Source organism: Styela clava, chromosome 6 (genome assembly GCF_964204865.1).
Source record: "Styela clava chromosome 6, kaStyClav1.hap1.2, whole genome shotgun sequence".
Classification (NCBI taxonomy): domain Eukaryota; kingdom Metazoa; phylum Chordata; class Ascidiacea; order Stolidobranchia; family Styelidae; genus Styela; species Styela clava.
In genome coordinates this window covers 21,188,682-21,212,663 of record NC_135255.1, presented here as the reverse complement: position 1 = coordinate 21,212,663, position 23,982 = coordinate 21,188,682, and the positions used below count along the sequence as shown (strand labels likewise).

The following is a 23,982-nucleotide window of genomic DNA, read 5'->3' as shown; positions in this document are numbered from 1 at the left end:
CATATATATGCATATTACATCCATGTCCATTTGAAGTTCAGTATAGTTGATCTGTGTCATTTTATTAATTTATAATTATATTACCATCAAGTAATTAATTTGCATGGAAAAATAAAAGTTTTCAATAAATTAGATAGGAATAAGAAAAACTTCCATACCATGATTATAGGGTTTTTTCTACTTTCTATCGATGTTGATGATATACAATAAATACGGTAGATGCCTTCGAAATTTAAATGAAATAACACTATATACATATTTAAAGCATAACAGATTTATCAAATAACACATCAATAGTTTCATCGCTTTTTATTTTCAATTTTGTTCCTTCTCCCATATATTTGATGGCAGCTTTCAGCTTGCATTTGAAAATTGTTCGCATGGTTGATTGGTAAGTTTGCCCTTCTTCAAATATAATATAATTTCGAAAATCCCATATTGCCCCTTTTGCACACGCAATGATCAGTCCTAATATTGGTTATACATTTTGTAGGAAAATTATATTTTTAATATTGTACTGGGGAGGTGCAATGTTACACCATTCCCAGAATTGTCTAACATGAACGCATGCAAAAAATAAATGTTTACAAGTTTCTACAATGTTGTTGTTACACAGCTGACAGTACTCATCATCACCATCTACCCAATGCCTTATTTTATCCCCTGTTTGCAATGCCATATGTGCTATTTTCCATCCTAAAATTTGTAACTTTTTGGGAATATAATAATTCCAGATATCTATCCATTTTATATCGTCTACAGTTATATTATACCTCTGACCAATATGAAATACTTTCTTATTAATAAAATTATCATGCCAGTATTTTTTTCATACATTATATGCAATTCTTTTGTTGTAGGAATTTCTTCAAAATCAAAAGGGTTAAGAATATCATTTTCTACACTATCATGAGAATCTGGTTGCAATAATACAATTTCCATTCTATTGGTAACACCTCTACTATATACATTATGACATCTGAAATTCTTCTCTCATACATTTTTTTACTATTAATAGACATTGAGTTCCATTTAGCATGACCAATAACACTAGCTGCAATATTAACACAGTTTCTTTGAAAAATGTCTCTAATAACTAACTTTAGCGACAAGCGCGGAGCAAACGAGAAAGCGAGACAACGGGAAGTCATCCAGTGAAAAAATAAATAAATGTACAGAAATTATGACATTTTTTTTTATTCATTTACTAATATAATTCTCGAATAAGATTATTGCTTCGGCTAATTTTTTGCAGTACAGTATTAATATATATTACATAACGTCAAGATTTTACATAGCGAACGTTTCGTGATATTTTTCAAATGTGGCAACTTAATGCAGAAGTTGATCACGTGTGCGTAGCTAATCGACAGTCATACCATTGATATCTTAACAATGGATCAAAATGACCATAGTCTTACCATTGTTATGCTACAGATAGTTAACGCTCGACAGATCTTCTGTTCCGCCGCATTTCTTGTCGGCGAATGCATGGGAATTAATGGGCGAAGAGACAACCATACTATGTAAAAATCTAATGTTTTGAAGCACGATATGTTGGATATTTGGTAGTAATAGAACGTTTGTAACTTCAGCTCAATGATTTAGCTCAGTGTTGTTCAACCTTTTTTACCTCTCACAATTTTTCAGGAACTTTGTATACCTTACAAATACCAATGTTCATTCAATACCCAAATAAACATTAAATTTTAAGCACAGATTGTACTGCAATATCTTCATGCGATCTAATAAGCTAGTTATGAACGTTGTAATTTGACTGTCTTGCCTTAGCGTGAACGGGAATATTGCTCAATGCAAATCAAGCAACATGCACGACAGCCAAAATCACCAACCCAGACACGGAGAGGGAGTGGTCACTTTTTTGTGGCTTTGGGGCCAGGCCACTGAAATGGGGCCAGGCCACGGAGAAATTGGGGCCAGGCCACGGAGAAATTGGGGCCGGGCCACAGAAAAATTGAGGCCGGGCCACGGAGAAATCGGGGCCAGGCCAGGCCATGGTGCTATGCAGTAATACGGAGCCACACTGAAATTCTGGTATGAAAAGTGGATTAGTCCTATTTTTTGTGTGTTTAACAGGTTAGTGATGATCTTGAAGGTACAGGCAAACCTTATTAGTGAAAAAAATATGCTTGAATCACATTTAACCGAGAATTTATTGCCTGGAAATACAGGATAGAAAATGGAGCCACAGACTTGAGCAGTTCAGTAATATGGAGCCACACTCAAATTCGTTTTGAGAAGTGGATTAGTCTTATTTTTTGTGTGTTTAACAGGTTAGTAATGATCTTGAAGGTACAGGCAAACCTTATTAGTGAAAAGAATACGCTTGAATCACATTTAACCGAGAATTTATTGCCTGGAAATACAGGATAGAAAATGGAGCCACAGACTAGAGCAGTTCAGTAATATGGAGCCACACTCAAAAATTCGTTTTGAGAAGTGGATTAGTCTTATTTTTTGTGTGTTTAACAGGTTAGTGATGATCTTGAAGGTACAGGCAAACCTAATTAGTGGAAAGATTACGCTTGAATCACATTTAACCGAGAATTTATTGCCTGGAAATACAGGATAGAAAATGGAGCCACAGACTTAAGCAGTTTAGTAATACCGTAAACGCAGGTAACCTCGGATGGTTTGTAACTTCGGATGAAATTTTCAATCGTTTATATCTTGACTAAATTACGTCATATTTTGCTTCTGGCAGTTTCTATAGAGAGTCCTTATATATCTAAATCTGTTATCATATTCAATCGCCTAATCTTATTTATTTTTTGACACAAAAAATCACATTTTAGCTAAAAATTGACACCTTGTTTTTGAGCGGCTAACATAGCGACTTCTGCCGACGCTAACTTCACTAAAAGACCGTCAATCGCTAGAGGGCATACACAATGTACAAGGAAAATTACAGTGATCGCGAGATGTCGCGTGCGATTCAAGTAAAATATATTATTTTGATTTAAAAATTTCGTCAAAATATCGACGTTACGATGCTTACGCTGAACGTGACGTCAACAACGTGATTCAATTTCGCTCCATTTAACGCCGACGTCACATTGCGTAACTCGCTGCGACATTTGAACGCCAGACTATGTGGCGCCACGTGTAGTTAAATATAAAGTGAAAGCCCCTACCTGATCCTAGTCACCAAATCCTTCAGAAACTTCATTATAGCCCCAGTCATATGCTGTTTATTCATTGTGAATCCGTTTAAAGCACATCAAATTTGTGCGTTAATATTTTTGCATTCATTCTCTGAACGTATAGAGGTTGTTGATACGTAAGGCTAATGGACAGCCAGTTACGCGTATCTATACTATCAGAATGATAAAGTATGTATGTTTACGATGATAATATCTTAAGCGTAGAATGTCGCACAGGTGAGCATGAAACTCAGGTGCACTCAGTAGGAGGTTGGACCACATACGAGTAAGTCGCAAAATGAAGAAAAGAGTATCAAAGTTTCTATTTGGCGTTTTATCCGTTTCATGTCATTTGACTTTGTCTATCTGCCTGTGAATACATTATATCTGAATTATGAACACGAGCCACAAGCTCCACCGTTCCATATTGTTTTCCATTTCCACTGCCATTTTTTACTACCTATCGTAATATATCATTATTTTTTTTATTATTTTCATTCGTTTCATTTTTGTTTCGTATTAAAAATTGTTTTCCACTTCCATTTTTACGACTTAGTTTATGCGTCTGTTTTTTTATTTTCATTTGTCCCATGTTGTCTCATTTTTGTTTTGTATTAAAACGATCATATTAGCAAAATCTAGCACTTTCATGAAATTAAGAATAGTCAGAAATAAATGGTTTAGTTTTGCGAAATGTCAGAAATAGCGATGGGCAAAATTATCATAAATTATTACATGCGTTGTATTTTGAAGCATTTTAGCGGTAATAATTATGGCGTGACACTGTCAAACTCGTCGAGTAAAGTGCTGAGTTCGCAAATTCCGTAGATAAAATTGTGAGTTAGTCGGTAACGATTTTAGCTATAATAACCGTCGGGTTATTGTTTTGTCCAAAAAAAAACGTTAAAACTTGAGGGAAATAGTTATATATATTGAGCGTCCGACCCGCTATTAGGACCAAAAGCCTTATGACAAGTATAAATGCATAACGGCCGATTTATTCAATTATTATAATAAATAAAAATTCAGGATTCGTGCAATCGCAGGTGCAAAGCATAAGAACGTCAATCATCGTCTTAATAAATATCTCCATCCCGGTGTCGATAATAATATCACCGTTCTCTTTAAACTCGAACGATTAATAATATACAAACAGTGATAAGATCAAAGCCAACACTTAAGATAAAAATCAGAATAAAATTAATTTGGGTTTTGAAATCAGTCCTTCTTGTCTTCAAGAGCTGTTGCCGATGTAAACGCACGGGTATACCAGATCAATGACATTAAGCATGCTGCTAATGTCATTGACCAGATATATAAAACTTCAATGTCCGCCGACCCGAAAGAATTAACAATCGGAAAAAAATAAAACGGCCGTCATAGACGAACGTCAGTGTGCGACACGCAAAACGGATCACGGCATCGTAAGTTCTACGCAGCGACGTTATCACGCGTCACTGATCACGCAGACATTTCTCTCTCACGACGAAGTGACGCAAAGCGAAAAGTGGCCATCCGAAGTTAGAAACATTTGGAATACAGATCTGCAGACGAATAAAGTCAATAATTTGAATGAAAAAAGGTATTGACTGATATGAAACCGAGTTTATCGTGAAGAGAAAGGCTTCATTGTATTATATTTCAAGTTTGGCTTCAATTGAACAATAGGCGGCGGAGAAATTGTTCATAATATAGTGAAATCATCCGAAGTTACCTGCTTTTACGGTATGGAGCCACACTCAAATTCGTTTTGAGAAGTGGATTAGTCTTATTTTTTGTGTGCTTAACAGGTTAGTGATGATCTCGAAGGTACAGACAAACCTTATTAGTGAAAAAAATATGCTTGAATCGCATTTTACCGAGAATTTATTGCCTGGAAATACAGGATAGAAAATGGAGCCACAGACTTGAGCAGTTCAGTAATATGGAGCCACACTCAAATTCTGTTGAGGTGTGGATTAGTCTTATTTTTTGTGTGTTTAACAGGTTAGTAATGATCTTGAAGGTACAGGCAAACCTTATTAGTGAAAAGAATACGCTTGAATCACATTTAACCGAGAATTTATTGGCTGGAAATACAGGATAGAAAATGGAGCCACAGACTTGAGCAGTTCAGTAATATGGAGCCACACTCAAATTCTGTTATGAGGTGTGGATTAGTCTTATTTTTTGTGTGTTTAACAGGTTAGTAATGATCTTGAAGGTACAGGCAAACCTTATTAGTGAAAAGAATACGCTTGAATCACATTTAACCGGGAATTTATTGCCTGGAAATACAGGATAGAAAATGGAGCCACAGACTTGAGCAGTTCAGTAATATGGAGCCACACTCAAATTCGTTTTGAGAAGTGGATTAGTCTTATTTTTTGTGTGTTTAACAGGTTAGTGATTATCTTGAAGGTACAGGCGAACCTAATTAGTGGAAAGAATACGCTTGAATCACATTTAACCGAGAATTTATTGCCTGGAAATACAGGATAGAAAATGGAGCCACAGACTTAAGCAGTTTAGTAATATGGAGCCACACTCAAATTCGTTTTGAGAAGTGGATTAGTCTTATTTTTTGTGTGCTTAACAGGTTAGTGATGATCTCGAAGGTACAGACAAACCTTATTAGTGAAAAAAATATGCTTGAATCGCATTTTACCGAGAATTTATTGCCTGGAAATACAGGATAGAAAATGGAGCCACAGACTTGAGCAGTTCAGTAATATGGAGCCACACTCAAATTCTGTTATGAGGTGTGGATTAGTCTTATTTTTTGTGTGTTTAACAGGTTAGTAATGATCTTGAAGGTACAGGCAAACCTTATTAGTGAAAAGAATACGCTTGAATCACATTTAACCGAGAATTTATTGGCTGGAAATACAGGATAGAAAATGGAGCCACAGACTTGAGCAGTTCAGTAATATGGAGCCACACTCAAATTCTGTTATGAGGTGTGGATTAGTCTTATTTTTTGTGTGTTTAACAGGTTAGTGATGATCTTGAAGGTACAGGCAAACCTAATTAGTGGAAAGAATTCGCTTGAATCACATTTAACCGAGGTTCATATATAGGTTATAATATATATATATATATAGGTTCATAGTTTGTATATTTGAAAATCTCTTAATTCTCTACTTTTTAAGTTTGTTTTTAATAAATAAAAATATAAGATATCTCCCGAAAATAAGCACTAGTGTTATTTTTCGGAAGAAAATTGAAATGAGACCCAGTCTTATTTTTGGGGAAACATGGTATATCTGTATATGGAGCCATACTTGATTTCTGTTATGGAGATGATTTTGTATTTTTTTTTTCATGGTTTTCAACAGGTTAGTAAAGATCTTCAAGTTACAGGTAACCATAATAGTATGAAATCATGTTTGACTGTCTGAAAAGTAAATACTTTGAAATTTGTTGCCTGGAAGTGCAGTTTGTGGATTCATACAGCGAGGTGATTCGAGGATGCAATATCTGAATGTTGTCGGAAGTGGATTAGTCATAGTTTTTATTTCATATAACAGGTTTGTAATGATGGTTAAGTTACTTTACAACAATAGTACGATAAGATTTGTTTCACTTTTTGGGGAATTAATGTTTTTTGTTCAGTATATATGCTGATATGAGTAATGATCGCAGTGAAACAGATACTACACGATATCTGAGGAATGTATACAAGAATTAGGCTGTAAGAAGCTGGTATCATATCAATTTGATCATGAATATGAAAGCTAATTTGTAGTTTACATTTACCAGGTTGGGAAAAATATTTCAAGCTTATCTTACTCAAACTATTTATAAGTAATACTCATATCAGACTATACATTTTAGCCTAATATTACAATGTTATATATTTGTTTTTGAGATTGTTCTGCAATGTTTTACGGTTGAGACAAAGCTAGAAATACTTATTAATATTCCTTATATTTTTATATCCACCTGAAGCATGCATAACATATTTGTATTATATTCTTGTGATGATTACTACTACATACATAATTGGATCTGATTTCAGGGATTGTTTAAATTGATAATGAAACCAGGAATCAAGCGAAAAAGTTTTTCCGAGAAGACATAAAAATATATTCCGAACGAGATTCCACTACAAAGATTAAATACTAAAATAGATGGAATAGTATAATGGTAAGATTTGGTATTATTTGCCTTGATCACATCATTGTAACAATAACTGTACAGATGAGACCTGAATACAATCTCCATGGTTAAATTTTTTTGTTCCAGTCAAGATTGTATTGTGTCTGATAGTCAAGTCTGAATTTTGTACATTTGTTTTCCTAAAATAACATTTGCAAGTTTTTTCACAATTTTTCTTGACTATTTGCTATTTTTATACTGTATTTGGAAAAATTTCATTTTCAAGAGATGTTCTCGCAAGATGTTTTTTGCAAATGGTGTTCCCTATTAAGCACTCTTTTTTTTATAAAAGTGTAAGATGTGAATTTTTTGCCACTATCGGTTTCATTTTTAAATATTGCCTCAATCACTAAGCATTGTAAAGAAATACATGTAATGCCTAATATGTATTAATTGTATCACATGATAAAAAATTGTTCAGTATGGCTTTAACAAATAACATAATTTTTGTGACATCTCAGGTGCTCACGTCGTAACGACATGCAAACAGTTGTCGTAGTTTCCATGTTATTGATTTTGCTTCTCCAAAACATCGCGTACATAAAACAATAGAATGACGTGGAATTGGCAAGTGTGGTATTATGATTGCTCGAAGATTTATTCAGATTCTACGGACCTCAATGTGAGTTTGACGTATTGTTTGTACTGAGCTTCATAGCAGGACATAGGCAACAATAAGTAAAAACAGAATAGAATATAAAAATTGGCCCATTCCATTTGTTTTCTAACCTAATGAGTTTTTGATAATGAAGTGATCTGCGATGTATACAAATCAAGGATGGACCAAGCAGTCTTTAGTCCAGGGGTTCGCGAGAAGATTTCAGGGGGTACTTGGATGGCAGTCGAGTTTTTGCGTGTTGCTGTTTTTAATATCCTTTATTACTACCAGAGGAAAATGCGTGCCGATTGAAACTGGATGCCAATTGAAACATAGATTTTCCCTGATCTTGCGTTGTTGTGATCGTGACGTAAACAATGTGAAATTCACAGAAAATACAGCGTCGATATATCACAACTTTGTTTGGTGTCACATTACTGGGGGTTCGCGTTGATTGTTTCGTGCCTCGGGGGGGGGGGGGGGGTATTTTGCAAAAAAAAGGTTGAGAACCCCTGGTCTAGTCGAATAAACACCATGTTTTATTGAATCTTCGTTAGATTTGAATTGACTAGTTGACAATGATAAAAATGATGTAATAATTCTATATGAAACCTACATACTTCCTTCTGTTAGATAAATTTCATCCCATATTGTTGCTAACAACCGTGCCATAAAACCCCACTCCCTAATATCACTACCATTTAATTTTACGTTTTACCTGTATTCTCAAAATGGTGTGCAGGATTAAAAAGTATTTATTGGTGAAATAGGTATTTTGATTCCCAGTACTGTAAAATAATAAACCACTCAAGTCATCAAGAATTTTAACATAATTTTTTTGTTTTATAGCTTGGAGAGAAGAAGAAATCTAATCATGGTGTCTGCTATGATGACAACAATACGGACTCTATATAATTTTGGTTTTATATTGTGTGGGAGATACTCAACCTTACCGGTGTAGTTGCTAAAAACAAATTTGAAAAAATACCAAATTGAATTTTGCGAATTTTCCCTTGAATCTCTAAACCAGTTCCAGTCAAAAGAGTCTTACAATTTCCTTGCTTATGATTATCTAATATGCGTTTGCACTACTGTTACTTTTCCGATATATCTATGATGACTTATATTGAAAAAACAGTCTTATGATTGAACATTTATCCCTGATATTCATTACGCTGAATATAATTGAAGTAATTATCTGTAATAGGAAAGTCTTAAGATGCTAACAAAAAGGACTCCCTCGGAGATGAATCTTATTTTAAAAAAGAGTATGTTTGGATCCTGCCAATCTGGTGTTTGCAATTTTTTTTTGCATATTTTTCAATAAATGAAACAGTTAATCAACTGGTATGCATGGATCTTGTTTTCTGTTAGGGATAATGTATAACGGAGAAGAGTAGTCTTTTTTTGTATGTTGGGTATTGGGATACTAGTGGTTGTGATAGCGTATACCTGCTACCGATATGTTGTGCCTGCAATTTGTATTACAAATCTAAAACATCTTGGTGTGTAAACCCCTGTCAATTGCCTATGCAATACAGGTAGAACTACACAATTTATCAGTACGGACTTCATTTAATAATAGCATTTGAGCCACTGGTGGAATTATTCACTGATCTATTAACCATGTGCTGTATGAAAATAATTAAATAACAACACATATTCGCTAAAAAAATTAACAATCACAAAAAGGTATGCAACAAGCAATAAATATAACTTATTTCACTGAGTTTTTTTTAACAGATAGGCACCAGTTCACGCTACAGTAAAAAGACAATGAATGCGGTGAGGAATATAAATATATAGATACGGCGACTAGTAGAAACACTACACTAATGTATCGCTCGCAATATAACCCCCTCACATTGCTGACTATGGAGTCGAAATAAACTTATACCTCTACATTTGTAATGAGTAAGTGTTCGAATACAGCATTTTCCCAGGTTGTAACATACGATACGGTTCAATTGTACAGGTACCGTACATGTCTTAACATTACCAGTTTCCACATTACTTATAAACAAAAATATAACTAATCAAATACAGATGTCTTAACATTACCATTGCGCTGGCCTGGCCCCAAATATTCTGAGCCCATTTTCTCCGTGGCCTGGCCCCAATTTGTCCGTGGCCTGGCCCCATTTTCTCTGTGGCCTGGCCCCATTTTCTCCGTGGCCTGGCCCCTTTTGTGTGGCCTGGCTCCAAAGCCACAAAAAAGTTATCACCCCTGTTGCAGACACGTGCCCGCATTATCTATATAATTTGTGACGTACAATGTGCTTGAGTCGGTTATTTGCGTAAATACCATTTTATATTTCATGTGCGCCTTGTTGTCTCCACTTGAACATTTTATAAACTATTATATTACAGTTTAGAATCCCTGACTTAGGCTGTATACCAGGGGTTCCCAAACCAGGGGTCGCGACCCCAAATTGGGTCGGAGTGATAGGGGTCGGAGTAGGTGGGGTCGCAATCGGTCATGGGGTCGGTGGGGTCGCTGAGGTATGGTGGAGGATGAATGTACAAAACATCTAAGATTTGATGAATCATGTTAAATTTAGCAGCTTGTACCATGGCTTGCTGTAAAACAGGCCCATAGGCATCGCTCTATGCTTATGCTATAGAAAATGTAGGTGCTTATTGCGACATCACTGTTTGGTTTTAGCCTATTTTATTTAATATCACCACATGACCAAACTCAAAAGTCCAGTGAAAGAAGCTCCAAAGTTTCATGAAAAATATATATACGGTATTGACCTGGGGTCGCACTGGACACATGAAAGATGTTATGGGGTCGTTCTGAAAAAAGCTTGGGAACCCCTGCTGTAAACCCTTTATCGGTTGTATACCCAACTTATGGTCCGGTATACACTTGGGTATACTGTATAGCTGGTTGAAGAGCACTGATTTCGCTAATGAGGATTTTGATAGAAATAGGTGATCGTAAAACCCGATTGATTCTTAGAGGATGGATTCCCCTATAATTACCGACATTCATAACCTTTGACCTGTCGCCACTTCCGCATTACTTTTGTGGAATCGAGGTGACCGCGGGTTTTTTAAATTTTTCTTGCGAAAAATACGGTAACTCGCGTTGGCGTGTCTGATTCGGGAAAGATCTTAATGTTCAGAGATGTCACTGTGCTGAAACTGTTATACTGTACTGTGTTTTGAACAGAGTTGTCAACTCTGACAGTTACTGAAAATGTTTGAGTACCGGTATACAAGGCCATGGGTATGAATGCTGGAACGTTCAGATATCTGGGTGTTGCGAAGAGTAGGTAGGGGTACCGGTACCGTACCTTTACGTATATTTAGTACCTAGTCTAGTTACGGTATTGACAAAATATACCCGAAAAAGGTACCGTTACCTAATTAATAAATCAAACGATTTCTGAATGCTTTTCCCAGTTTCTTTGCCAGGTGCAGCGACAGTGCCTATCTGTTCCTGGTTTTCTTCTGCATAAAAGAAATTCCAACTCTATGACTGAAACCTTGCCGTGGTGAGTTGGCTTACAACTGATATCAGTCGGCACTAACCAATTGAGTATTGACATATGAATTCTGTCATTATCATGCTACAAATGAGAACTCAATACCCTCTCATCCTCATTCGTAGCATGATAATTACAGAATCAGGTAAGTAAGCTCTTATTATGTATATTAATGTCAGCAATCTGGTAGCAGAAAATGTGAGAAAAGACGAATCGCTTGCCAGTGTAGGAAAGGAGATTTAGCTCTCTCATATAGGAATATTTAACATTGCACACTGACTTATGAAATTGCAACTCTGCAGAATATATGTCTATTAACTCAATGTCTGATCCAATTACTTCGAAAGAATTTCTTGCTTCCATCGGGCAAAAAGTGTCTGGAACGAATAACGAGTTGCAAAATCGTGTTACTTTATACTCCAAACATGCTCAGCTTCTTAATCGATATCGCCGTAAGTATGACACCTTAAAAAAGGACAAAGGAATTTTCAACCGCAAGTTGCCTGTAGACGAGGTGAATAGTATTAGTGGTGTGTGGGTTGTTGGATGTTATCCTCCACTCACAGAAAGACAGCTTTACACTTACATACAGTCAAAGCGATCAGCAATAGTGGCAGGTCAGAAGAGCATGTTACAAAAAGGTTATTCCTTGTTTAAAAGTCAAAAGGTGAGATTAATTTTGTTTTTGTAATTACTGATTGAGAGTTTTTATTTGATATACTGTATTTCAAAGTATAGCTCGTATTTTCAGATTGTTACAATTAGGACCCTGGCAGCAAAAGAAAACCTATATATCCGAGCACACGTCAGAAGTTCATACAACAATCTTGTGACCAGAGTGGCCATATTGAAAGTCAAACTTGGAATTCCTCATTCGGCATATTGTGATTGCCTTATTGGCAAATCTGGAATATGTTCCCATGTAATTGCGATTTTATATCAATTGATAAATATTACAAAAACAGGCAATGCAATTCTTGAAACTCAGGTTACGAATTTACCTATGCAGTGGCACAAGCGAGGAAAAAGGACATCTGCGGCTATGCTCCCTATACAAAAAATTCAGGTTTGCCCAGTCATTTTATATTTATTGATACAACCATTTTCCACATTTTTTTCAGAATTATTGTTCACATGCAACTTATTTACAGGCCAAGTCAACGAGACATATTAAAAAAAAAGATAATATCAAGAAACCATTAAAAAAGAGGAATTTGCAAGAAAAAGTCAGATACATTAGGTCAAAAATAAATAAGCAGGAAGTAGAATTACACTTTTTAAGGACATTGGGACAGAACGAAAGATTTAGAAATGGAGGGCTTCACATCACACTCTCGGAAAGATATATCAAGACTGCAGCAACAAATGATCATAATTACAGCCAGGCTTTACCAGCGCAGACTACAATCGATCCACTATGCGTACTGACCGAGGCTACTGATATTCCAGAGTCTTCGAACCGCTCTAATCTAGTCCCGGATAGTTGCTGCCATGACATCTCTGAACATTAATATCTTTTCCGCAGCAGAGACGCCAACGCGAGTTATTTTTCGCAAGAAAAATTCAAGAAAACCGCGGTCACCTCGATTCCACAAAAGTAATGCGGAAGTAGCGACAGGTCAAAGGTTATGAATGTCGGTAATTTCCGTGTATGAAGGCTTGCGGAATAATTATTCTAAAGGTGGGTTATCACGCAAACTTTTTTGAAGCAAATTTGATTCTATATAATTTATTAGGATTTTTGGCGTTTACCGTTTGCATAAAACGGACTTCGTTTACGAGACTCGAATTTTTAAAAGTCGACCCTGCCGAAATCGAACGCAAATTAGTATGTCCCGTTGATGACGTAGTGGTGAGAACTCGTCGGCGAAACTTTGCATTAGGTCAGAGGCAATTATAGCATTCTGTGTACTTATTTTGAACCGTGTGCTAGTTCTATTGAGCGGTGCATTCGGAGGAAGCTTTTGTGATTTAAATCAATATCTTTAAATAATATTATTGCATTATGAGAAATTACAGTAAACTCAACTAATCGAAGTCAAGACGTCCTCGAGTTCTGTGCCAGACCTTTTGCTGCAATATATTTTCTAGTGAAAAAGCGCATACCAGGCCATTTTTTTTGTCTCAAATGATCTAGATTTTATAATTGATGTGTGTTTACTCTGTTTATCTGATCCTATAACTAGTCTTTTTGTTATATTATCGTTATATATAGACTATCTGACTATACCGGTATATGCGCAAACACTACCTTAACGTATGGACTGTGTAATTGGTGGTTACAGCAGATTTCACTGTGATGAATCTGTCTCGAAGCAGGAAACAATGAGAAAACTATGGATAAAATTTTCGCAAGCAACTTTTTCTGATGTCTCTCCACGGAACTAAAGTCGAAGGATGGTTTCAGCCTCAAAATTATGTTGGAATCCATGCAAACTCCTACCCACAGCCCGAAACAACAATATCTCACACAGTTATTCAAATCAGTTTTTATTTATTTTTATTATTTTATTACAAGTTTTCATCATATGTAATTCATTCATGCCAATAAATGTGTTGTCACGAATCTCCATTAGTTGATCGATAACAGCTGGACTGTGTTGTTAATAGCAGTGTGCACTGGAAAACAAAGTACAGTTAAACTTCGATACTATGCCACCCTTTGGGACCGAGAGAGAGTGGCATAGTAGAGAGGGTGACATGGTAGCAAGGATTTGTAAAAACAGCCTTCGGATGCGACAATGTAATGCTAAGTTGTGTTGTGCAATTGTATTTTACATGTATTACAGTATAAAGTACAGTACAGTGCAGTAGTTTCGAATTCTAGAGTTTTTTCAGATTCAGAAATTTGCCCACAATGTCAATTCAAAAGCATTGATACTGCAAAAAAGAAACCGAATCAGTCCAAGCTGGCCAGGGAAATGAGCAAGAAATGGGGCATCGAAATTAAGAGAACCACAGAGAATGGAATTATCAGCAAGAAGGATGCAATCGAGGCAGCTATCAAAGCTGGAGTTCCATCGAAACGCATGAGGCTGAAGCCGTCTCACCACTCAAAGCTTGATGACGGGGTGCTCATGTGGCTAAAGCAAGCAAGAAGACAGAATATGCCTGTCGGCGGCGATCTGATAAAGAAGAAGGCTTTAAAACTGGCCGAACTGATGCACATTCCAAACTTCATGGCGAGCAACGGTTGGCTGGACAATTTTAAAAAGCGCCACGGAATCACGTTCAAGACAGTGCAGGGCGAAGCTGGAGCGGTGGATTCGCAACACTTCTTGAGTGGCAACAACAGGTTCTCCAGCCCTTACTCGGGCAGTTCTCCGCAGACGACGTATTCAACCTGGACGAGACTGAACTCTTCTGGCGTTTGCTTCCAAACAAGACCATGAGTTTCAGGAGGGGAACAGTGCACTGGAGGGAAGAAATCACTCTTCTGGTGGGGGCAAATATGAGCGGCAGTGAGAAATTCCCTCTTCTGGCAATCGGCAGTTCCCAGAAACCTCGTGCCTCCAGGAACAAAGAGATTCCCGTTAAGTACAAGGCAAACTCGAAAGCATGGATGATGGCGAAGCTTTCCGAACAGGTGTTGCGTGAGTGGAACAGACGACTTGGCCAGCAGGGACGCAAAGTGCTGCTCTGTCTTGATAACTTCTCTGGTCATCCAGAGATCAAGCTGGAAAACATTAAACTGGTCTTCTTCCCACCCAACACGACAGCAAATTCTCAACCAATAAATCAGGGAATCATGGAAAACCTCAAGCGCCCATACAAGAAAATTCTGCTTCGTCACCGACTCGAGGCCATGGACGAGGGAAAGGAGTTCGAGTTCACATTGCTCAACGCTCTGCATAACGTTTGCCGTGCTTGGAAGCAGGTCAGCGAGTCGACGATCAGAAACTGCTTCGTGAGAGCCAATCCACACTGGATGAGATTGCTGAGCAGATGTTGCGCAGCGATGAGCCGCTTGAAAGCGAAGGTGATGAGATAAATGTTGAGGTTTCGTTCGAGGAAGCCAAGCGGGCATGGAGCACTTCCGGAAGTTAATGTAGCAGAGAAGCGGGAAGCCCAGTGTGATGCAAGCATGCGATCGGCTAGAGCAGTGGTCGGCAAACTTTTTCCAGTGACGGACCGGTAAAGCTTGACCAAACTTTTGGCGGACCACCTTTATACAAACGAACTAAGCCAAGCCTATGCAATAAATAATACGCATTAGGAAATTTATTTTGACAATATACTAAAAACGACGGTGATGCTATTTAATGTGATGTCTGTATTTGTTTGATGGCCATTAACTCCCATATTTGAGATAGGGTCGACATTGACACTATAGTAACGTGTTTCTTACTTCCAGCCTATTTCGTTTTTGTAGTTATCAATATTGAAAACCAGGCCTCACATTAAGATTTCGGGAAAGTTAACAATGCCTGTATCGTTTTGTTGGGGAGATCTTAGTCGGACTGATGAGTGACATTCTTATAGGGACGTAGAGAAAACAATTTACCCAGCATTATTGCGACATACTGACATGACAATTGTTTATGAAATCAGACATGTTGCTCAATAGTGCTATGCAGCGGTCGGCAAACTTCATGTACTTGCGGGCCAAATATAAACATTTCTGGTAGCGCGCGGGCCGCAATATTTCCGCCTTCGAACAATCGCTACCATAATTAAACTTCAAATAATGGCGCATTCGCATTGCTACCCTTCTATTGCTGTGTTGAAAGCCTGTCCCAATGAGATGTATATGTGGCGTTTTTTTATTATCCAACAATACATTGTTTTTATGTACTTATTATCAATGTGAAAGATAATGTTTTTATGGCGACTCGTCGTCCAAATGATGATCTGACAAGCGAGTGCGAAACTTAATCTAAGTGTAATGCATTTTAGATAAAGATGTTCAAGGCCATATGTTCTTCCGAACGTGCACATTACACGGGTTGCACTGTCGCACAGATGAGCTGTGGCGAAGTCACGGGTCTCGGGGTCGAATTTTCGACGACTCGTTTCGTAACGAGTTTAACATTGAAACCCTTAACGACTGCGATGCTGGCTGGGCATATCGAGCAAACCGGTTTTGAAATGCGCAAAAGAGAAAAATATTTTTCCGTTCAAGCACTTTGGAATGCTCGATCCGCGTCGCTTCGTTTTCCAAACATTTTCAAATTTTAAAAATCAAAATTAACTCGAACGACATACGCTACTTGTTACATAGGAAGCGCCGTACAGCAGCACTTGTCACCACATAAATCCGTGTAGAGCAGTGATTTCCAACCTGTGGTACGCGAAGGTCTTCCAGGTGGTACGCGAGCACATTCTGTTTGTTTTTCAATCGACGATAGTTCTTAATTAATTGCGGTGCTTTTTTGAAGGGGTCATGGTAAGGGACGTCTTTTTTACTTCTAGCCTTTGTGACGTCATAGAATGTCTAAATTGTATGTGAGCGCTGGATGGTACTGGAAACACACCAGGAGCTAGTCTATCGTGGTGGTTTGTTTAAGTAAGGTTTGTCATTGACAAATTTTCATTTATTATTGCGATAAATAGTATTTTTCATTTGACTTTATACCATGTCCAAGCGAAATTATGATCCAGATTATTTAAAATACGATTTCATCTTGATCGAGCACAAAGGAGAAGTTCTACCGCAATGCGTGGTCTGCATGAAGACCCTTTCTAACGCGTCCATAAAACCCAGCCTGCTTCTACGTCATCTTAGAACGAACCACGCTGATAGGAAGAATCGAGATCTGAGCTACTTCCGGCGACTTGCGGAGCAAATGAAGCGGCAGCGTTTGGACAGAACTGGCTTATTCCACCAGAAGGGGACCAGGGGGAAGCGCCTTATGAAGTCGCTTTCTTGGTGGCTAAAAGCATGACAGCTCATACCATTGCAGAGTCTCTCATAATGCCGACGGCAAAGATTTTGGCCAGACGTGTGATGGGAGAGGAGTCCGTGGCAAAGTTGGACAGTGTGTCCTTCTCTAACAATACTGTAAAGCGCCGTATCGAGGAGATGTCAGTTGACATAGCCGATCAAGTTACTGCGGGAGCAAGAGCTTCAAAATTTGGGTTTGCAATACAGGTTGACGAATCCACAGATGTTTCGAACTGCAGTCAACTACTTGTTGACGTCCGTTTCACACAGGATAATGCTGAAAAAACAGAATTACTGCTGAGCCAAGAGTTGTGCAGTACAACAAAAGGAAAGAATGTTTTCAGCGTTCTAGACCAGTGTTTCCCAAAGTGGGCGATATCGCCCCCCGGTGGGCGAAAACGATACAGAGGGGGGCGAAAAAGTTGGAGGGGGCGATTTCGCGAAACCTGTTTTATGTTCGGCGCACCTAATTCTGTAATCTGTGTGCATTCGCAGGCTTGAATCACGTGGGCGATTATCACACGCGAAAGGATTTCTGGACTCGTCTTCGCAGTAAGGTACGGTAGTTGCGTATCCCAGTGGTCGGCAAAATACGGCCGGAGTAAAATAATCTGGCCCGGGACGATTCACTGAATGGACCTTCCCCAACCTTTGATCGCGGAAAATTCTTCCCATACTTTACCATTTTAAAATTTTCGGTGTTTATTTTAAGTGTGGTTTCGCGAGTTGTTGCCTGTAAAATCGGGTATTTGTTTCAAACTATCATTCTAATACACACCATTTAACAATCTGTTTTTTAAAAGTACCGATAAAGAATTTGAGCCTAGTCTATCACAGCTATTTCTACACTAATTTTTGATTCCTGTAATTTAACTGAAACTCATAAGAAGACAAAGTAATCATTGATTTATTTGATTTATATTTAAATTTCCGAAAAACAACTAAAAACTAACGAACATAATTCAAAATCGCGAAACTGAGGTAATGTTCACGACCACGCCTGAGAATCTGTCTGAGTGAGCGTGTCTGAGCGGATGTGAAAGGGGGCATTGTCACGTTTTTTGCATCTTGCTGATTGGCCAATGTTACGAAGTAAACAAGGAAGTCTATGTTCGAGTAAACATTCAAACGGCGGTTTTGACGTTGAAATTTTGTTATTTATAATCTACGCTCGAGGAGTAAATTACATTTTTTTACGTAACAGAATTTATCGTGAGAAACGTTTGGACTAAATTTTATTATATCCTAAAGCAAAAAACTGGGATTAGTGATTCCCATTTAGAAAATATTCCAATCTTGGCGTCGTAAAGCTAACCAGCGTGATGCAGCAACAAGACAGTGCCATAATAAATGTCATTGTAATATTTTTTTAATAAGACGACTGAGTTGAGTTCACGAATTGTCGCAGTTTTCGGACTGGAGGCCGTGGTAGGATGAGGAATCGGGGATGAATTTTTTTTTAAGTATTTTGGTGCATGTCATCATGCTGTACGAATAAATGAGATGTACAAAAATCATTATTACAAGTTTGGGAAAATTAACCTTGTTTTTATTATTTTAATGTGAAATAGAGTGAATTTAGGAAGTGAAATACTATAAGGCAAGAGTACACGGCGGTGTTTGAGGAGGTAGAACCCTGGATTCTTTCATTTCCGACCTATTATATGGTGACAAAGGGGTTTTCAGCCGTGCTACTATTGCTATCAAAACAACAAAATAGCCTTTCCACCAGTAAACGGGGTAATTTTAGACACAATAAAAAAGAAGCTAAAGAACACCAATCTCATCTATTTCATTAAAAAACACTATAAACTATGATTTGTCTTCTTATTTGGTCTGTAATATATTCTTTTCTGACTTTACATTTTTTTGTATTGCCGGAGGGGGCGATGAAGTTGTATAAACTACTATAGGGGGGCGGTTGTCAAAAAAGTTTGGGAACCACTGTTCTAGACAATTTCTTCAAGCTGAATGGACTGGATTGGCGCAAACTAATCATATGCACGACAGATGGGGCTCCGTCCATGCTTGGTCGAAAGTCTGGGTTTCAAGCCCATGTGAAAGCCGTGTCACCAAACGTCACCGGTGTACACTGTTTTATACACAGATTCGCCCTTAGCGCCAAGATACTTCCACCGAAGTTGTTATCGTGCTTGAACCGAATTTTGTTAAAGCGTCAGCTCTAAATAGTCGCCTGTTTAAGCTGATCTGTGAAGATCTCGGTTCCGATCACACTTGTCTTCTCTATCACACAGAAGTGCGCTGGCTCTCCAGGGGAAATACAACAAAACGTCTTTTTCAATTGAGGAATGAACTACTTGTGTTTTTACGGGAGAAAGATCACGAGTTTCAAAAAGATCTGGAGGATGAGGGATTTGGCTTACTTGGCAGACATTTTTGAAACCATCAACCGTTTAAATTTGTCATTTCAGGGACCAAACTGTACTATCGTAGAGTTTATTTCAAAACTGAGAGCGTTTGTCCGGAAGTTGGACCTCTGGAAAAATAACGTAGATAGCAAGCAATATGAAATGTTTACATCCTTGACAACCCTTCCCAGCGCGCCCAATGATGAAGTCTCCCACGAAATCGTTGATCACCTGTCACTGCTCAATGCCGAATTGAGGCACTACATTCCGGATGTTATATGTTGTGCCTACATAACCGATCCATTTTCTATTGATCCAGCCGACCTGCCTGTCGAGACTGGGGAGCAAGAGGAGCTCATAGATATCCAGGCTGACCAGACTGCAAAGACGAAACACAAAGAATGTTCTCCAATCAACTTCTGGCTTAGCATGGCTTCCTCATATGTGACGCTTGCTTCTCGCGCTATTCCCCAGCTGTTAATTTTTCCTTTGACGTGGGAGTGCGAGCAAGGGTTTTCATCCCTTATGACTATCAAATCTAAGAAACGAAACAGACTCCTTGAGCCAATGCATGACTTCCGATTAGCTGTGAGCAAATGTATGCCACGCATCGACCACCTTGTAGAAAATAAACAAATGCAGCCATCGCATTGAATGAATTGATTGTTTTGTTGCTATTTCATTATGTTGTTCTTCTTTTGAATAGTGGCGGAAAAACAACAACATGCACCACATCAATCTTGGCTGATGCGGCCTAGTTTAATAGAATTTGTTGTTACACCATTGATGACTACATAATGGATAGAAAACTCATTGTTACCGTGGCAGACGTCGCACGCTTGAGTGGTCTTCTGTAAAATCGTATTATGGAGGCTCAAACAATGCTTTTCTTATGGCGGGGCCGCGTAGAATTAAAGCCCTAAATTTTTTAAAATTTATTATTATAACCGCGTATTTTGCTGTAAATATATCCCTATTTGCGTATTTTTACATATTATTAGAGTAGAATGTAAGCAATGTATTCCGTAAGTTTATAATTGGCCACAAATGCGAGCATAGGTATGGCATCACATATTGAAATCATGGCGTTATTTGCCATCGCGGCACGATTTTGAACAGAAAGTGACTTCTAACTTGCGCGGGAAAGGTCGTCAGTTTAGCTTTAGACGATATTTCTTCTGCAGTGGCCGACGTAGGCCAAGGCCTACCAACTTCATAGAATTGTAGGTATTTGATTAGCAGCTGACGGATTATATGACTTGGTGATGGCTATTTAGTTATTGGTTAGGTTCTAGACTAGACTAGGCTATATAGAGCCCATGAACATGAATGCTAATTCCTGAAAATGACCGTACCGGTACATTCCCTACAGAACTGTAAGCACCTGGATTCACTCTTCCACTAGTCTACATTAAATTGTAATAACTAGTACTAATTTAAATTTGCACTTACTTCCTGACTGTTGCACTACTTCAATGCATTACGGTACGGAATAGAACGATAACATGAATAGGCCTACTATAACGTTAAATATTGCAAACTCTGAAAATGGGGTGGACGATAGCCAAATATGGGATGAGTGGGAAAATTTGACAGAGGAAGAAATTGAAAGTTGTTTGGAATGTATAGGCCCAATTAATAGTGCTGAAAATTTCGACAAAAGTCCACCGAAAACTTTACATCATACTTTGACGACAGAAGAAGCTAGCCAGCTGTACTCCAAGGCTGCTCATTCACCTCAGCTAGTCAATTGTTGGGACTACCTCAGGCAATTGCTGCTCAGTCACTTATCAAATTATACGATGAGGTGGCTAGTTTTAAGATGAAAACCCCACATACAAGTGATTATCAAACAACAGGGATAAATGCTCGGGAAGCAGGTAAGTCTTTCTAGTCTGATTTAATGCTGATTTCGATTTTATTTTATTTCTTTACCGAAGCAGAAAACAAATTTCAGCGATCAGTAAGTATTTTATAAAATGACAGTATAGCCAGTTGTTATCTTATGACATAATTTTTCAGAAATATTGGAATACATTGGTGGTTATGTGACACACAAAATTTTATTGAAGTTTGGCTCATCGTTAAGTGCATGCTTAACTCAGTCACAACCCAGAGGCAGATTCATTGAGAGTATGCAGAAAAAAAAAGATTGTTTGAAGTATCCCAATGAAGACGTCATGGGAATAGTTAGCAGAGTATATTTACTGCAAGGCAGAGAAGCAGCCAAAGCGTTTAGAGATATTGATTTTACCAGTGTATCACTTACTGTGGAAGATGATTTTTACATTAAAAAATTAGTCAGTGACATATCTAGCAAATCAGAGATGAAAGGCGATCTGCTCCAGAAAGCTTCGACTTATTTATTAAATCTTTTACTTAAAGTTTTGAATCACAATTTTGCTAAACATATATTCCAATCTAAAATGACATCTTGCCAAAAGTTTTCTCGTAGTCATAGGCAGTCTTTATGTAAAAAGTAGTACCCTATTTAACAACCTCATTCAAATTCGGCCTAGCTTGTCAATTTTAGGATTTTTGTATCAATTATTTAATGTTTTGTGCTGTTTAAAATTGTCCTTACACTGACGTTTAGTCTATCAAACCACAAGCTTTGTAAAAATTCAGATTATTTGTTGATAAATTCGCTCTGGAAATACTAAATTCAGAATTCGACAGCAATTAAAATCTATCCCAGGTGTGACTGAAATTTTCATCTGAAAATTTTGCACATAAACATTGATTATTGTCTTTTTGATAACCATTTGAGTTTAACTTTCCTAGATTCTAATTAACCATGGATTTCGTCTGCCAAAATCTTCAACTTTGCTTGTTTTGTGTTAAAATCTAAGGGTGGTTTGAGATCGTGACCTGTGGCGCAAAATGCCCAATTAGATCGCCACATGATGAGCGTCTAAAATGGCTTGAAGAGGACTTCATTCCGTACTTTTTGGAATGGCAAGTGAGTAATTTTCTCTTCTTATTTTTCAAAGCAGTTGTATTATATGTTCCAGTTGGATTTGTATTTTAGAACGAGGTTGAGGTGCTGTACAAGGGAGAGGAGAAAAGAATTCTAGCTAGGCCAACTCTGGAAGGATTGCTTTTCACAACCAGAAATATGATTAAACTTGCTAAACGTCTTCTACAAAATGGTCTAGAATATGTATGCTTGAGAATTCTGACGCAAGATGTGCTTGAGGCAGTATTTGGTGATCTCGTAAGTCACTTTTGCATGAGCATGGAACACCTATTTTATTTGGTGATCCCGTAAGTCACTTTTGCATGAGCATGGAACACCTATTTTATTCGGGGAACTCGTAAGTCACTTTTGCATGAGCATGAATCACCTATTTTTGTTTGACACAATCTCATTTCTTCTCTGTGCTCACTATCAATTTCTTGGCAGTTTCGCAGTGTATCCAAAAAAATTGTTGATTTTCTCAAAAAATACGTGTGAAGGTTGATGTACACATTGAGGCAAATGCGTTATGGCTGAGTAGTTAGAATGCCTGTGCTATGTAAGTAGTCTAGTTGAAAAGATTCTTTTCAAAATGTATGGCTGCGTTATCATATCCTTGTTTGGGATGAAATTGCAAAAAAAACATCAAACATCTATTTTTTTTTGGATTCACTGCATGTTTTGTATGATTGCACTCGCATGCGCATGTTACACTGTTTTCTTTCATTCAGCGCTCAAGAATGGCTCACTGCAGGAATCCTGATATATCACAGGTTGGTTATGGTATTTCCGCTGTTACACAGCGTAAAATTATCAAGAGAGTCAAGGGAGGGAATACCACGTTTGGTGCACAAAATCCTTGGCAATCTGTGTGCAGCGACCCACTTCCGAAGCGGCAGAAGGTCGCAAAATAAATAGGCCTTCAAATCAGTCTCTTGCCCCAATTCAGCGATCACTGCCTATCTGATTTGGGGATTCTCCTGTAAAGAGAATTCAACACCTAGACTGGAGACCTTGACGTGGTGTGTTGGCTTTAAACCAACTCCAGTCGGCAAGTTTAGCTTTGATTTCCTATTTAATCAAATGATAAATAAAATGAACATACTATTTTTTTGGACTGGATTTATCCCGGGGGAGGGAGACGCCGATAACCGATTATGTAGCGAACCACGGCCTCTCGTCCGGTTAGCAGTCTATATCGGGTATGGGATTAGGTAACCCGCGCAGGGTAGTCAAGAGGTGCGATGGCGAGCGTATTTTTAACTCTTGACACGATGCGCTACCGCGAGCTTCTATATGTTTGGAGCACGTTTGTTATCGCTAATCTAACCATCTTACGACGATCGCGTTCGAACCCAGTCAGGATAATTGAGT

At 38.0% G+C, this 23,982-nt stretch overlaps 1 protein-coding gene, 1 long non-coding RNA gene and 1 pseudogene across 3 annotated transcripts; all 3 read left to right on the top strand.

The window, feature by feature from the left end:
• Positions 1-6,473: 6,473 nt before the first annotated feature.
• Positions 6,474-9,247, top strand: LOC120334790 (uncharacterized). 2 transcript variants are annotated; one of them, XR_005568559.2, is made up of 4 exons: positions 6,474-6,673; positions 7,165-7,292; positions 7,766-7,926; positions 8,752-9,244. It is a non-coding gene; the product is annotated as an uncharacterized LOC120334790 (long non-coding RNA). The 2 variants fall into 2 exon arrangements; XR_005568560.2 differs by lacking the exon at positions 6,474-6,673 and adding an exon at positions 6,685-6,905 and having other exon boundaries at positions 8,752-9,247.
• A 7,539-nt stretch (positions 9,248-16,786) lies between these two features.
• Positions 16,787-18,006, top strand: LOC144424445 (zinc finger BED domain-containing protein 5-like; annotated as a pseudogene).
• A 3,465-nt stretch (positions 18,007-21,471) lies between these two features.
• Positions 21,472-23,554, top strand: LOC144424261 (uncharacterized). Its single transcript, XM_078113387.1, has 4 exons — positions 21,472-21,529; positions 22,502-22,611; positions 22,681-22,866; positions 23,340-23,554. Exons 1-4 carry the CDS (start codon positions 21,472-21,474, stop codon positions 23,520-23,522), a joined length of 537 nt encoding a protein of 178 aa, XP_077969513.1. The 3' UTR covers positions 23,523-23,554.
• The last annotated feature ends 428 nt before the right edge of the window (positions 23,555-23,982 follow it).